General features: G+C 44.0%; 1 protein-coding gene across 1 annotated transcript; it reads right to left on the reverse strand.

Moving 5' to 3' along the window:
* Positions 1–415: 415 nt before the first annotated feature.
* Positions 416–11,470, reverse strand: extl2 (exostosin-like glycosyltransferase 2). Its single transcript, XM_028812422.2, has 4 exons — positions 11,363–11,470; positions 6,836–7,251; positions 4,399–4,469; positions 416–1,061 (listed from the first exon to the last, which is right to left on the reverse strand). The coding sequence occupies exons 1-4, from the start codon at positions 11,383–11,385 to the stop codon at positions 570–572; spliced, it is 1,002 nt and encodes a 333-aa protein (XP_028668255.1). The 5' UTR covers positions 11,386–11,470; the 3' UTR covers positions 416–569.
* Positions 11,471–16,573: the final 5,103 nt, after the last annotated feature.

Here is a 16,573-nt window from a genome sequence, read left to right on the forward strand (position 1 = left end):
GCTGCACTTATTATTCAGAATGACAAAAACAAAAACATTTTTTTTTAAATTGTTTGAAATTTATTAAAAAAAAAAAAAAACCTGAAATATCTTTATTACCTGAATGAATATTCAGACATTTTGCTACAACACTAATCATTCCATGTCTTCTGCCACATTTTGTTTTAATCGAGTTACCAGTTTACCCCAGCAGCACAAATCTCAACGCCCTTTTAAAAGCAACAGCATTAGGGTCAGGGCCACAGACGCTTCTGAACTCACAGTCCTCCATTTATTAAAATTAAAATGTGCCCTCTGCTGGCGGGCATGGGCTCCAGCACCCAACCGCCCTGATGTAGGGTAGGACCAGTTTTACAATAAACCAGACTGGACATGCAATAAGCGTTCAGATCCAAAGTTAAAAAAATAGAAAAAAAAAAAAATCACTCTTTTTTTTTTTTTATTATTTTGACCCGCAAAACTTTAGGCAGCACCTTAGTTAGAAATCCCCCATTGCTGATGCCCACCATCCCCTTCTCAGTTGAGGCAGCATGACACACTGTCCCACCAAAGCCATGCTCCTTTTCTATTTAAATTTTACTTTTGTGGTTGGCATAGTTGGGAAATCCAAACTGGGACACCATGATGTCAGAGTGGCGCAGCGGCATGGAGCCAAAGATGGCAGCCAGCTGGTTGAGGCAGTAGGATCGCTGCAGGAGGTGCTCGGCCCGATGCCACATGCCAGTGTAGCCACTGCTAGCGTCCTTCTCCAGGTTTCTCATGTCCACTGGTTTGACAAAGATGCCTGCAGGCTTGCCGGTGTGCTTAGCCACTAGGAAGTTCATGGCGATATCATCACAGTTTTGGGTCTCATCTATCAGTTGGTGTACACGAGACGGGAGCTGCTGAAATTTCTCTAAGTATCGTCTGTGGAAGAAGGCTGCACCGATCAACACCATTGAATACACGTCTCCGCTGGTAGCTTCACTGGCACGCAGCTCAAAGCTTCCATAGCTGTGCACTCCTGATGCTGCAGTCACGTGCTTCCTGGGCACAAAGCCCACAATTTGATCAGGGAATTGCTGCAATGCAAAAAGAACCATTTACTAGAGCTGGGACAGTGAACTGCCACTGTGACCTCAATTACCTTCTCCAGGAGAACATCTGAGGACATGCCAAACAGCAAGCAGTGTGGAATACCAACGCTCAGAAGTGCTTTACAGACATTCTATTATACAACACTTATTTAAATGCCAGGGATTAGAGTTAAGAATTGAACCAGTAACATTGTGCAAGATGTAACAGAAGGCACATAATGCAGCACAATAAATAAATATTATGATTAGGGGTGGCACAGTGGTAGCGTTGCAGCAAGGCAGTAAAGGGACCAGGGATTGTGTCCCCGTCACCCCTGCATGGAGTTTGCGTGTTCTCCCCGTGTCTGCGTAGATTTCCTCCCACAGTTCAAAGACATGCAGGTCAGGTGAACTGGCGACCCTACATTTTTTGTGTGTGTGTTTGTCCTGTGATGGCCTTGCGCCCTGTGCTAGCTTGACAGGCTCCAGCAGACCCCCACACCCCAACTCAGAACGAAGCCGGTTAGAAAATGACCTGACTGACTGAATATTATAATTAGGCAGGCTCAGCTAAACATCATTTATTTCTAGAGCACGCTTTCATACAAATGATGGAGCTCAAAGTGCCTTACAGGATGAAGAAAGAGAAAAAAAAGAATATATAAAAATAAGATTAGGCAATACTAATTAACAAAGAATAAAAGGAAGGTTTGATGGCCCAGGAGGAAAGAAAAAAACAAAAATAAAAACTCCAAATGGCTGGAGAAAAAAAAAAAAAAAAATCTGCAGGGGTACCAAGGCCACGAGACCACCCAGCCCCCCTCTAGGCATTCTACCTGACAAAAATAACCTCAATCAGTCCTCATGGCTTTCAGGCTTTATGTGGAAGAACTTGATGATGACAGTCATGTGGACCTCTGGCCTTCAGTCCATCAATGGAGGGACATCACGGGGCCTTTGATCGGGTGGTGGTGGCGCAGATTGAAAGAATTCTACACTCCCCGGGATTTCCACAACCTGAATTTAAGGGGTACCTTATTGTAATGTTTTTTTCCAACTCTTCATTCAGCTAACTGTATGCTCTGCCACTTTGCCCCATGCCATCCTGAGAAACCATTTAATCACAAGCTGCCAGCAATGTTCCCTCTAAGCTGAGCGCGTGAGCGATCGCTCACACGAATTCAGAGCGTCGCTCATACTTATCGCACGATTGCTCACTCCGACCGTTGGAGTTGGTGCTCATAAATTTTTGGCTTAAACAAAATGTCGCTCATAAACAATGTTTTTTGCTCACTATATGCTACTCCTTAGAGGGAACATTGGCTGCCAGTCAAGCCAACTCTGATATCAATAGTCACCTCCTGGGGTGCTCTGTTACTGAAGTTGCCAGCTTCCAACTCTGTAATGGCAGCGATGAACAGCAGAATTACTTTGTGCTTCCTAAAGCATCTTTAACCCTCAGGTGGCATAGGGTTAACATTACTGCCTCACGTATCCCGAGTCACACACCGGCCTGTCTTTATGTTCACCCCACGTCGGTGAGGGTTTTCCTTCCAAATCACAAAAGACTTGTGGTCGGATTATTGGTGATTTCAAACTGGCCCCTTTGTGAATGTGACTGTGGGCCTTGCAATGGATTGGCATCCCGTCCAGGGTTGAATCACCCACTTGGATGGGCCACTCTACAGTTGGTAATTTTCTTTACTTGCATGACTTTGGGATGTGACAAAAAAAAAAAAAAAAAAAACATTTAGACATCAAACAACCAAGTAGACTTCACACAGGCACGGGCCAGGCCAAGATTTGAACTCAGAACCCTGAAGCAGCATGGAGTAGGGGGGCACACACACATATTCACTCCTATTGGAAGCAAGGTCACGTAAATAATACCCCAAGAGCAGTAGTTGGCTGGAATGAAAAAAAGTACAGCCATGGGGGTCCCCCAGGATTGAATTTGAAAACCAACAATGAGAAGACGCCAAAGAAATGTTGCTAATGGATTTGGGCCAGGCCAGGTACAGAAGGCCAAAAGGTGGAGTTTGGTAACGTGTAGTCGCTGAGCAGCACACTAATAAAGGCTTTTTGTTTAGCTCAATCTACATTTTAGGTGGTGCTTTTAATTGCATGCATCATTGTAGGATTCTTTACTTCTTCTTCTTCTTTCAGCTACTCCCATTAGGGGTCGCCACAGCGGATCATCTTCTTCCATATCTTCCTGTCATCATCATCTTGTTCTGTCACCCCCATCACCTGCATGTCCTCTCTCACCACATCCATAAACCTTCTCTTAGGTCTTCCTCTTCTCCTCTTGACTGTCAGCTCTATCCTTAGCACCCTTCTCCCAGTATACCCAGCATCTCTTCTCTGCACGTGTCCAAACCAACGCAATCTCGCCTCTCTGACTTTGTCTCCAAACAGTCCCACCGGAGCTGACCCTCTAATGTCCTCATTTCTAATCCTGTCCATCCTCATCACACCCAGTGCAAATCTTAACATCTTTAACTCTGCCACCTCCAGCTCTGTCTCCTGTGCCACCATCTCCAGCCCATATAACACAGCTGGTCTCACTACCGTCCTGTAGACCTTCCCTTTCACTCTTGCTGATACCCGTCTTTCACAAATCACTCCTGACACTCTTCTTTACACGACTCCTGACACTCTTCTTTACACGCATAATAAAGTTACAACCCAGTATCAAAAACGTAAAAACTGCACAGTGCAGCAAACTACCACTGATTAAATGCAGAAATTGAACGTTCACGCTGCGCCATGTGATCTCCTCCATTGGGCTCCAGTGTTTTTCACATGACCCACCTAGGTAAAGCCTCGTCTTTCTTTCACCCTCTGCTCTGTTCCTCTCCTGCGTGTTTTCACTTTTACAATTCAATGACTTAACTGAAATAAACCCCATGATATCTCTTCCCTCTGTGACCAGCCACGGTTTGTCAATGACACAAAGACAAAGCAGCGGTTTACTCGTCGTCACCTGCTCCAGTTATGTGCGGCTGCTCTGAAATGCATTCACTGTGAATTAAAAGCACAGTCCTGGCTATAATCATATAATCTAATTAAGGTTCTTTCTTGGGACTTAGCGACAGCTGCACCCTGACATGCTGAATTACTTTATTCAGTTAGTATTTTTAATCAGCACATAATGGGTTGTTTTATTTACTTAGTATTTTAATTGATAAAATGTCCCCTTACCCTGCTAGTGTTTTATAACAATTAACATTTCTACTTCTAAAACCCAAGTGCAAGATTCACAAGAACCCAACTGCCTGATGCAGGAGGGACTCATCTAACAGCAGCTACAAGGCGTGTCAATTCAAAACCCTTCACTTACCTTCCAGACGGAAAATGCAAAGACAAGATCAGGAGTGCTGATCAAGGTGTCGTCATCCAGCATCAGAATAGCTGAAGTGGGGAAACGAAAAAAGGGTGGAGATCAGAGTCACACAAGAACGGCAACAGAAAAAGCAATCACTTCCCCAATGAAATGGCCGTCTTCACTGTCTTCGTGGAGTCACGTGAACCACATGAGAGCCACTTTAGTTCTAAATCACGTCGACGTCAGATGTAGATCAATGGTTCATTAAATTGATCGATGAATACCAAAATGGTTAATATCAAAAGTTTTAGAACACCTCCATTTTTCTTCAAATGTAATCAGCTGAAATACCTAAAATGGTGACAAGGTAAGCAGTAAACTGCCAGAGGTTTAAATGTAAAGTCTGAGGTTAGCAAAACTTGAAAAAAAGGAAATACAGTGAAACCTTGGATTGCGAGTACTTTGCAAGATGAGCTAAGATTTTTAATAAAGTTTAACTTGATAAACGAGCGAGGTCTCGCAATACGAGTACATATACGCTTTGTCCACCGAGCATCACGTGGGGATTGTGGGTAATTGTCTCCCATGCTCGTTCTCAGTCGGTGTGCCTCACTCATATAGTCAACATCCGTATGAACGTATACTGTTTACTACAGCATGGTGACCACATGTGTGTGCTGTGACGTGTGAGTCCCTGTCCTGCACCCCAAAACACAAGGCTGAGTCTTAGTACTTTAGCGACACCAGCTTGAAACAGGAACAGCGTGGTAATTTATTGTAGCGGGATCTGCCGCTCTCCTATACAGACACGCAGCAATCAGGCAGGGTCATGGCCAGGTTAGTGGCCAAGTGATACTGTGCTCTTGCATTTCTAATGTTCCTTGCATCACCCATGGCATCATGCAGAGTTGATCGAGTGTGTATTTCAGGCATTTATCACCCAGGTGATGATTTAGGGGTGTCATATTAAAGGGGGTGAATATTTAGGCCATCAGTTTTTTTTTGTGCTTTATATTCGTAATTCATTAAGACCACTTTTCAGATATCTGTTTTCATTTTGATATTTGCAGAGTACATTTCTGTTGATCAGTGTCAGAAAAAGGCAAATGAAACCCACAGTGGCTCAGTGTCGTAGAACAATAAAATGTGAAAACCTTCCATCCTTTTTTCGGTACTGTCCTCAAACCACTCTCCTAAATCCAGACGGTTCGACTGCGAGGTCCTCCTGAATTACTAAGGTCCTCACTTTATCACCGACTCCTGAAACACTGTGCAGGAACCTCGCTTTGTCTGCTTGTACTTTCATTCTGATTCTTTCTGTCACTACCAATGGCTTGTGACCAAAAATGAGGATCGGGGTTTTGACTGACTCAACCTTTATATGGCGTCTTTCATCGCAATCCCTTAACACAACCACTACGCAATAAACTGACAACTTCTTTAGGTTTTCTTTTTATTTGCCTCATACTTTGCTGTCCTGCGCCCGTACTGCCATACGGTGCCCTCTGCCACTTACCAGTATATATTCACAAACTGCAGGACAGGCTTGTAGTGAAGCGCATATGTGCAAAATTTAAAAACTTTACAATACGATTGTACTGATGTTGACGCAACTGTGCTGCCTAATAAAGTTTATTTCTATATACACTGTAAGAGGAGAATGGGCATCCTGGTCAGGAAAGAGGAGGATTCATAAATAGATAGATACTTTATTAATCCCAAGGGGAAATTCACAATTCATTACCCAGACGGGACGCCAAAGCTGAACAGCAAACAAATTGGCCAGTGGGAAGGAGAAGTAACTTTGTGCCTGGCCTGGCCAGACGGACTAACAGAAGCCGATAATCGAGAGCTGTTGTAGCCCTGTCGGGGTCCCTACATACTGATAGAAGGCGCTGTTGTGACCCCCCCCCCCCTTCTCCCTACTTTCTTTATGGCCCAGAACTGCTTTCTGGAAGACATGGTGTGGCACTGGGAGTATTCTCAGGTCTGGCATAAAAGGGAGCCCACTGCCCCAAATTAATGAGTCAGAGTTGGGAGGCAGTGGGCAACACTCAGCGGAGGACAGAAGGAAGAAGACTTGCGTGGTTTATTTGTATACTTGTGGCTAAATTCTGGAGAGGCGACTGAAAAGTGCCTTGCGAGAATTCAAATCCTTTATTCTAAAAATGTGTGCTATGTCGCTGTGTCTGGGGTTTGGGACTCAGTGGCGCCACCTTGTGGTCACAACACACACTCATTCTAAAATTTTCCCTTTTAAAATGCTTTACATGATTTATCATGTGTTTAAGTGATCATTTATTGTGCCCATTTTCCACAAATGTAACTTAACGCACCTGGTGAAATGCACAATATAAAGACAGACTGATTAGTATTTGGTTTAAGTTGACACCCCTTACCGACCGAGACTACCTCAGCCAGGTGCCCACCAATAGGCATAGAACATTCTTACCTTCTGTTTCAATCTCCTGAAATGGTTGCAGGCGGTTTCTCATCCGATTCACCGACTGCTCCTTGAACACAACAGGGGCAGGATGAGGTCCTAAAGACTCCCAGAGGTCCTGGGGGACCTTTTCTCCAAGGCTGTTCCACACGACGATCACTTTGTGCAGGTGGGGTACTGCTTGATAATGGTTCAGCAGCTTAAGAAGCAAGTCTGTTCGGTTGTAGCTCTGCATGATGATTGTAAAGGAATGGCTAGATAATGGCAACCGGGCTGGCAAGCTGGCTCTTCTTTCCAAGCTTGCTATGCCTTCATTCGCTTGTGGCAGCCATGCGTCTAAAACCACTACAAAAAGGAACAGGAGTGCAAGGGCCGAAAGGAGACAAAGATGGATTCTTCCACGTCGACAAATGTTGGGGCAACTCCTGAGAAAACATTAATAAATAAATTAATATATATAACTAAATAATTATATTTGTGGACCTCTAAGGTGGGTACTGCCGCCCCAACCCACCACAGACAGACGTAGAGGACTTTACTTTTTATTTTCTTTTCCCTTGTGGGCAACACGTTTCCTGTTCCCCACAAGTATAACACAGTCCCAAAAGCACAAAATACACAATACTCTTCTTTTCTTCTTCTCCCTTTCTTTTACCTTCTCTCTCTTTTCTCTCCTTTACTCCTCCGGTCAAGCTTCATCTCCCTCCTCCCGACTCTGGCGCTCCAAAAGATGGCTGCCGACTCCATTTATTACGCACCCGGAAGTGCTCGAGGAGTTTGATGACCTGTTTCTGGCAGAACTTCTGGGTGTGGTGGAAGAACTGCTCTCCAGGGCTCAGCAGCAGCTGCAGTACCCCCTGGCAGTGCCCACAGATCCCAACAGGGCTGTATCCAACTCCATCTCCCATGAAGCTCTGCAGGAGTCTGAGGCACCGCTGCAACCCGGGGGGGGCTGCCATCTAACGCTCCAGGGGGAGGTAACACTGTGGATAGGTTGGCTCCCCCGGTCTTTCCAGCATGGAGGCGTCCTAGCCGGGCAAAGGTCCCAGCCATCCGCCACATATTAAACAGTATCTGTCAAATAATACAAAGAGTACACACGACATGTTTCACTGCTACTGGGGCTCGTCAGGTGTATGCACTTTTGCATAGGTAACCACCTATTATTATTTGGCAGATACTGTATAACACATCTATGATCAGCTTCTCGCAACTGAAAGGATGTGGCGGATGTTTGCCGACTGCCCGACCAACCACATATATCTCTCTATTATAAAAAAAAACCTTTGAGAGGGAGACTAGGGAGATGAGACGTGATCTTCTCGGAAGACAATTTGAAGTCCCGCAAGAGACACTTGCTCCCAGCTCTTAAAACTACAACAAGCAACAAGCAGATGATCCGACCGCTTCTCCTTGCGTGCGTTCAGCCACACCTACCCCCCCACCCCCCACCCCTTCACAACGCGATCGGCTGAGACGCAAAGTGGCAAAAGGACAGCTGCTGTACAGGCTTTAAAATGATCGACGGGCAGCACAACAGCAGCAGAAAGACAGCAGAGCCCCCTAGTCTATTATAATAAAAAAATCTTGGGTCGATACGTGATCTTCTCGGAAGACTCTTTGATGTCCCACGAGACAAGGCAGTGAGACAAAAGGACAGGTGCTGTACAGACTTTTAACTGATCGACGTGCAGCGCAACAAGCAGAACACGCAGAACACACAGCTCGCCAGCAGCAAGCCAGCAGATGATCCGTCTGCATCTCCTTGTGTTCAGCCCCCCCTTCACAACGTGAATGGCAGAGATGCGAAGTGGCTGGAGCATAGTGTGCCCCAGGAGGGGGGGTGGACGAGCGAAGCGAGCAGGGGGCAAAGCTCCCTAGTGTGTCTGTATATACTGTATACAGTGGAGCCTCAGTTCACGAACGTCTTGGTACACGTACAAATCGGTTTACGACCAAAAAATTCGCCAAACTTTTGCCTTGATTCACGACCACACACTCGGTATACGAACAAGCAAGTTTCCCTTTGGGTTTGTACATGTTCAGTCTCTCCCTGTGCATTTCCTGTGCGGCGAGCAAGAGAGAGAGAGAGCGCGACACACACACACACACACACACAGCGGCTGGACGCATAAGGTAGAGAAGGCAGTTAAAGAATGCACTGGGCTTGATTATGTTTTCACTTCTGTGTACAGCGATCGGTTCGTAGTGTGCATTGTTGCAATGTTACTTTTCTTGGTGGTTTATTAAATTACGTTTTTTTTCAAATGTTCATTTTTTACCCTGTGCTTAAAACTCATTAAAAAAAAAGTGTTTTTAGCCAGCGGTTGGTAGCGCTATAGCACAAACTATTGCAGTGTTAGTTTTCTCTGTGTTATTCAATGTTTTTACATTTAGTTTACTATTATGCTGTGCATTCTGTGGTTTAATTAACTATATTTGTGCTTAAAAACTTAAAAAATATATATATTTACATACAGTTCGTATGGTCTGGAACGGATTCATTGTATTTACATACAGTCCTATGGGGGAAATTGCTTCAGTTCACGACCAGAGTTTTGGAATGAATTATGGTCATGAACTGAGGTTCCACTGTGTATATATATATATATATATATATATATATATATATATGCATACATAGAGAGAGAGAGAGAGAGAGAGTGGGTATAGAAAAATTCCCCCCCTTCAAAATATTCCCATTTTTTTTTGTTTTACAGCCATATATTAAAACACACAAACCAATACTTTTTCCAGCTTTACTCAATGCAATCTATAACATCCAAGTGAAAGATATCACAGCTACAGTTCAGAAGAATTTAAAAAAATAAAAAACAAGAAAATTCAAAAGAAGGAAAAGTTCTGACTTGGCAGTCACAGTCAGGCAATATACGGACGTATTGCTATTGGTCTAAAGGAGCCCCTGTCAAAGTGTTAGTGTGTCAGAGAGATGATGTGCCTCATTGTTCATAATAATTTCATAATTCATTCTCTCCCTTACTATGACCTCTAGTGGCCCCAGAATGTGTCTATTAATATAATCTCAGCTTTTTAATTAACTTTTGATTCGGTGGCCCACCTTGAAGTGTTGTTACCAGCCCAGCACACCACACTGGCCACCATAGAGTTGTAGAAGATGTGCAGGATGTCACTTCCCACATTAAAGGAACAAAGTCTCCTTAGGAAAAACAGAGTCTGCTCTGCCCTTTCTTATGCAATTCCTCTGCGTTCCAAGACCAGTCCATCCTGTCATTAATGTGGACCCCCAAGTACTCCCAAGAGTTGCCTCTACATCTACTCCTTAAATAGTTACAGAACAGAATTATAGAACAGGAACAAACTGTGCAATTTCTTAAACTTTACTTACTGTTTCACTTTTGCACTTAAGTCTGACATGACTGATGTAAACATTCTAATTATATTTTGTTATTGTGTTTGTCATGTCATTTTCTAACCAGCTTAATCCAGACCAGGGATGTGTTTTGGGGAGGGGGCTGGAGCCTATCCCAGCAAGAATGGGGTGCAAGGCAGGAACAAACCCTGGACTGGTTGTTGCAGGCCACACACACACACACACACACACACACACACACACACACAGTAGGGCCAATAAAGTGTAGCGAACTCACCTAACCTGCAAGTCTTTGGATAGTGGAAGGAAAATGGAGCACCCAGTGGAAACCCACGCAGGTAAGACTCAGGATTGGCATTCATTGTTCTCCATCTAATGACTAAGCTTAAGATGCATTAAGAAGATAATGTATGTCAGCATGGCATAACTGCAAATAAAAATATTCACAATTTAGACATGTTTTGAATGAGTTTTATTTTGCAGTCCTGTGTAAGATAAGACTGGTGCAGACACGTACAGTAGTGGAGTGGTGTCCCGTCCGGCAATGGCTTCTGATCGTTACTCAATTAGCCTATCCCTTACCTAAACAATAACGCCAAAAATGACAGGCTGTTTCCGCAACTGCACCCTTGACAATTACCGTAACGTCACACCTTTCACCAAAAGTTTCAAGAAGAGGACGCCAGGTTCTCCAAGCCCAAGGGCTCATTGCAATGAAGGAGTAGACGATAGTGAAAGTGTTATTTGCCGACTCGGCTGAATGCATCTGTTTCCCAGCGATACGGACAGGTTTTAAATTTAAATAATATCATTACATCTAGTATTATTATCGTATTTTTTCACAGCACGTGAAGTTAAAGTCATTAGGAAATCCTGCATTCTCACGATTCTCATCCAGTCAGTCATTACTCAGTACCACGACCCCATCATTCGGCATTCACAACGTCCCACTTCTGCTTTACGATATATTTAATTCTCTCTGATCCGTTACCTGTAAGATCGTAGATTTTTTTTAATGCCTGAGATTTTTGCCTTACCGATTTTCTCCGGCATTTTTTTAATTGAAATTCCTGGGTTAAGGGAGTTTGACGAATATTAATACTCTCCAAGAAACTCTAAAAGGTTGAGCTTATAACCTACAAAGTAACAGCCGCTAAACTTTCAGTCCCAGCCACAATATCTACCTTACGCCGCACGCCAACGCCATCGCTGTCACCACCGCTGCCGCCGTCGCCTCCTCCTCCTCCCGCTCTTCTGTTTACAGGTTTGCGCGCGTGCGCCGACCCTCTGCCGGCGTGTCCAATCCAAATTACGTGTGCCTTATGATATGGGCGGGGAGAATCAGCCAATCATTCTAGATTGACCAATCCACTCAAGGAATTTGTTTATCAATCATTATATTAAGCCCTCCTCCTCCTCGAGCCAGACAGACCCTTAGCACACACCTCCGCGGTGAACGCCGGAGAAGAATTGTGAGAAGTTTTTAGAATTTTCACAGCAAGTCGAGAGTTTATCCTTCGTTATCTTAGTGTCTTCACTTTACGACAGCTTGTGAACAGGTCGCTCGTTCGTATTTGGGCCGGACCGATAAGTGAAGGCGGGGCGTGTAGTCACCTGAATACAGTAACGTCGACGTTTCATTTATTTTATATAGCGCCTTTAACGGCATGCAAAACGTCGAATTCCAGAGCTGACAAAACTGCAGTACTGCACCACAATATGAAAGGAAACCGTGGAATTAAATATCAGAGCAGTGGCACTGGCAGAAGATTTTAGAATGGGACCAAACGGATTTAAAAACAGTAAAAAAAGAAACTATTCAATTCAACTACAGCCCCAGAATAGACAATACTGCAATAGCGAAAGGTAAAATAACAAATGGAGATACTGTACTGTATATACAGATCTAAAACTACAGAATGCAAGATTTGGGATTACTGGTGGTCTTGTTTTGTGTTTTATTTTTTGACACCCATTGCATGCCCAACCTACCCAAAAGGGGGTGGTCTCTCTCTCCGAGATGTCTATCCCAATATGTCTTCCGTTTTTTTCCCTACGAAGTTTGTTTTTGGGAGCTTTGTGTTGTCAAGGCTGGGGGGTTCTGTCAAAGCCTATTAAGACAACAACAACAACAACATTTATTTATATAGCACATTTTCATACAAAAAGTAGCTCAAAGTGCTTTACATAATGGAGAGAAGAAAAATAAAAGACAAAATAAGAAATTAAAATAAGACAACATTAATTAACATAGAAAGGAGTAAGGTCCGATGTACAGGGTGGACAGAAAAAACAAAAAAAAACTCCAGAAGGCTGGAGAAAAAAATAAAATCTGTAGGGGTTCCAGGCCACGAGACCACCCAGTCCCCTTTGGGCATTCTACCTAACATAAATGAAATAGTCCTCTTTGTAGTTCGGGTTTTTCACGGAGTCACTTGATGCTGATGGTCATACAGATTTCTGGCTTTTAATCCATCCATCATTGTTGGAACATCATGGTGCTTTGGGTAGATGGTGGTGGCGCACGCCACCACCAACAGGACACCGGAAAAGGAATCAGAAGAGAGAGTAGGGGTTAGTACAGATTTTGAATGAATAGTTATTATAATGAATTAGATATACAGAGTATCAGGATTAAATTACAGTGAAGTTATGAGAAGGCCATGTTAAAATAATGTGTTTTCAGTAGTTTTTTAAAGTGCTCCACTGTATTAGCCTGGCGAATTCCTACTGGCAGGCTATTCCAGATTTTAGGTGCATAACAGCAGAAGACATTCCTTGTGTGATTTTGGGCCACACATGAAGTACATTTTTGTCGACATTGTAATTGTTTTCAGGGACGAAAGCTCACAAGATGTCAAATGTCTGAATGAAGTGATTAGAAAGGCCAGCTTCATTACAAGTGTGACCCTGTTGACAAATGTTGAAGCCATTCTGGCTAACGCTGCCCATCCACTCCATGACATACTGTTGTGGTGCACCTTTAGTTGTCAGGTCATTGCACTCTGTTGGCCTAGGTGGCGCTACTGAGGCTTTCTCACTGTGCCGGTTTAGAGATATTTCTTTATACCAGGGGTGGGCAAAGTCATTCCTCGAGGGCTGCAGTGGCCGCGGGTTTTTATTCCAACCCAGTTGCTTAATTAGAAAACAATCCTTGCCAATAATTACATTTCATGGCTTGTTGGTGCTTTAACTCTGCTATGTCAAGTCATTCTCATATCCTAGATTTTTTTTTTCCATTCTAAGGATATCATCCAAATACTTTGAAGTCTAAAACGGATGGGTAATTCTCAATCCTTCACTTTTTTTTCTTCTCTTTCCTTCCAAGTATTTAATTAAACCAACTAGTGCACGATAAATACACACAGGTGTAAAGGGGAACAAGCAAAATGGATAACTGCTGGTTTCTTTTGTCATTTGCATCTTATTGCTAATAAGGAGCAATTAAAAACCAAGAATGCAGTTGTTTAAGACTTAAATAAGCAATAAGGGTTCAAAATCTTAATGACGGAGATAACTAAAATGAAACAGAAGATGTTTCTAGAGCAATAAGTGCTTCTTATTAAGCAATTGGGTTGGAACAAAAACCTGCAGCCACTGCGGCCCTCCAGGAATGACTTTGCCCACCCCTGCTTTATACAGTATTTTGTAAGTCTCTTTGTATACAATAGCTGTTAAATGAGTTCATGTAAATGTATGTTATCTTTGTTATACAGTGTATAGTTATGAGTTTTGACCTTATATTAATTGTTTGCACTTTGTTTTATTGGTCTGCCGGATGATCATTTGGGCACTTTATTAAAGGTCTTAAAATCTCTGATTTAAGTGTTTCTATGGATTATGAACAAACTACCCAAAATGCACTTGGAGTCCACCAAAGTCAATGGTCTGTCAAAACTGAGCCAAAGACATGGCAAGGTAAACATATTTTAGAGGCAAAACAAATGAAAGGTTTTTACTGTTCATTAATTTGGGGAAAAGTAGTAAAAGTCACCAAGTTTCATCCTGACCAGCTGAAATGCACGGTGTTTCTACTGGCTGTTGATCTGCTCAGTTCAGTAGCAGAGAGGCTTGTTCATCAGTTTCAGCTGCTTTGGTGCACGAGAGGGGCAACAATGAGACGACCCCCAAAACAGGAATGAAAGGATTAACAGCTGGAGGGAGGCCACTGACATTTTTCCCTCCTCATCTGTTCTGTCACTCGTTTTGCATTTGTCTACGGTTAGTGTCACCACTGGTGGCATGAGGTGGGCCATACCTGGACCCTACAGAGGTGGCACAGCTAGTCCAACTTCTCCAGGATGGCACATCAATACATGGCATTGCCAGGAGGTTTGCGGTGTCTCCCAGCACAGTCTCAAGGGCATGGAGAAGATTCCAGGAGACAGACAGGCAGTTCCTCTAGGAGAGTTGGACAGGGCCCCTCGTAGAAGGTCCTTAACCCATCAGCAGGACCCACCGGTATCTGCTCCTTTGGGCTAGGAGGAACAGGATGAGCGCTGGCAGAGCCTACAAAATGACCTCCAGTAGGCAGGCAGGCAGGCCACTGGTGTGAGTGTCTCTGACCAAACAATAAGAAACAGACTTCATGAGGGTGGCCGGAGGGCCCGACGTCCTCTAGTGGGCACTGTGGAGCTCGATTGGCATTTGCTATAGATTACCAGAATTGGCAGGTCCACCACTGGCATTTTCACAGATGAGAGCAGGTTCACCCTGAGCACATGTGACAGATGTAAAAGGGTCTGGAGAAGCCATGGAGAACGTTAAGCTGCCTGTAATATTGTTCAGCTTGACCTGTTTGGTGGGGGGGCATATCCATGGAGGGACGCACAGACCTCTACAGGCTAAACAACGGTGGGCACTTGGACAGCCATTAGGTATCCGGATGAAATCCTTGGACCCATTGTCAGACCCTATGCTGGTTCCTCCTAGTGCACAACAATGTACAGAGGATGAAAGAATTGATACCATTGACTGTGCCCCCCCCCCCCTCCCATCCCATCCCATCCCATCCCAACACTCACTCGCCTGACCTCAATCCAGTAGGACACCTCTGGGTGTGACATTATGTTTTGGTCCATCCGACGGCCCAGCCTGTCCAGGAGCTCAGTGATGCCCTGGTGCAGATCTGGCAGGAGATCCCCCAGGAGGACACCATCCATCGTCTCATTAGGACGTTGTCAGGCATGGGGGGCATACAAACTACTGAGTACGATTTGGAGTTGCTGTAATGAAATTTCGACAAAATTAACTCGCTTGCCTGCCTGCCAGCCGCTGTATCATTTTTTCCCTTTGATTTTCAGGGTGTCTTTGAATTCAGCCCTCTGTAGGTTGTTCATTTTCATTTCCATCAAATGATGAGGCTGCCATCCTCTCATTCCTAACACATCACCAGCCCATAGCATAGAGAGAGCCAGCAGGATTTTTTTCCCCATTGAGATCTGATGTGTTTTCAAAGTGTTGAGCAGTTTATTTGGCATTTAGTTGTTAAAAGCTGAAGTCTGGCAGGATGGCACATCTGGATCAGTAGGTATCCACAAAAAAAGATATTTCAACAAATAGAAAATTGAAAATACCCCAAAATCTCAAAAATGCCATAACATTGAACTGAAATTTGGTGGCACTATAGAAAACAGAACATTAGCCAACGTGTTTATTTTTCATTTTTGATATCTATTATAGAACAAAATACAAAGGTCTGTGTGTCCAGTCCCACTGAGCAATCTGATCAGTCAGTTTGGCTCTGGTGACACACGAGGAGGAGTAAAGGCTCATGAGGTTGTGCTGAGAGAGTCGCCTTCAAAGACAGCAGGAATGAAACTGGATAGGAGTCGAGAAAAGTGTCCGAGAAGCCGGCTTTACAGCAATGTGCTCGGAGCGCCGGTGAAGGGATGTTCAGACACGCAAATACAAAGCAAAGGTGCTGAAGGTCCACGCAGGCCAAGAGCCAGCAATTATTCTTAAATGATTCTGTTGCCTATCTGAAAGGTTGCCGGTTCAAATCCTGTTATTGCCAGAAGGGATCCTACTCTGTTGGGCCCTTAACCTGAAAACTGCAGCAGGGGTGCTGTACAATGGCTGAGGACAATCCCCAATGAGGGATTAGTAAAGTACATGAAATCAGATTCAAAACCTGTTTTCGACGGGGTACTGCGCTGAAAGCTAGGGAAGGACCCATTAGAAGTGATTGACAGGCCATGCGAATACCACCACTAGCCAATAGGGTGGAGGACTGAAGGTGGGCGGTGACAGGAAAAGAGAGAAGTCCCCACCTTGTGGATGGAAAGAGAAAGTTTGGCAAACTAAATAAAGATACAAAGCTCAGTGGTTAGTTTTGCTGTTTTAACTGCTGCACTCTTAGATGTGTGCCACCTCTCATCTGCTCCATCAACCGC

The sequence above is a fragment of the Erpetoichthys calabaricus genome, chromosome 10 (genome assembly GCF_900747795.2).
Source record: "Erpetoichthys calabaricus chromosome 10, fErpCal1.3, whole genome shotgun sequence".
NCBI lineage: Eukaryota > Metazoa > Chordata > Cladistia > Polypteriformes > Polypteridae > Erpetoichthys > Erpetoichthys calabaricus.

Bases quoted from the DNA above. Each gene is read 5' to 3' on its own strand.
- extl2 (XM_028812422.2), bottom strand. From the start codon at position 11,385: ATGGCGTTGGCGTGCGGCGTAAG. The intron at 4,470-6,835 runs GTAAGAATGTTC...TCCCCACTTCAG, and splicing joins TCAGGAGATTGAAACAGAAG to CTATTCTGATGCTGGATGAC. The intron at 1,062-4,398 runs GTAAGTGAAGGG...TTTGCATTGCAG, and splicing joins TTGCATTTTCCGTCTGGAAG to CAATTCCCTGATCAAATTGT.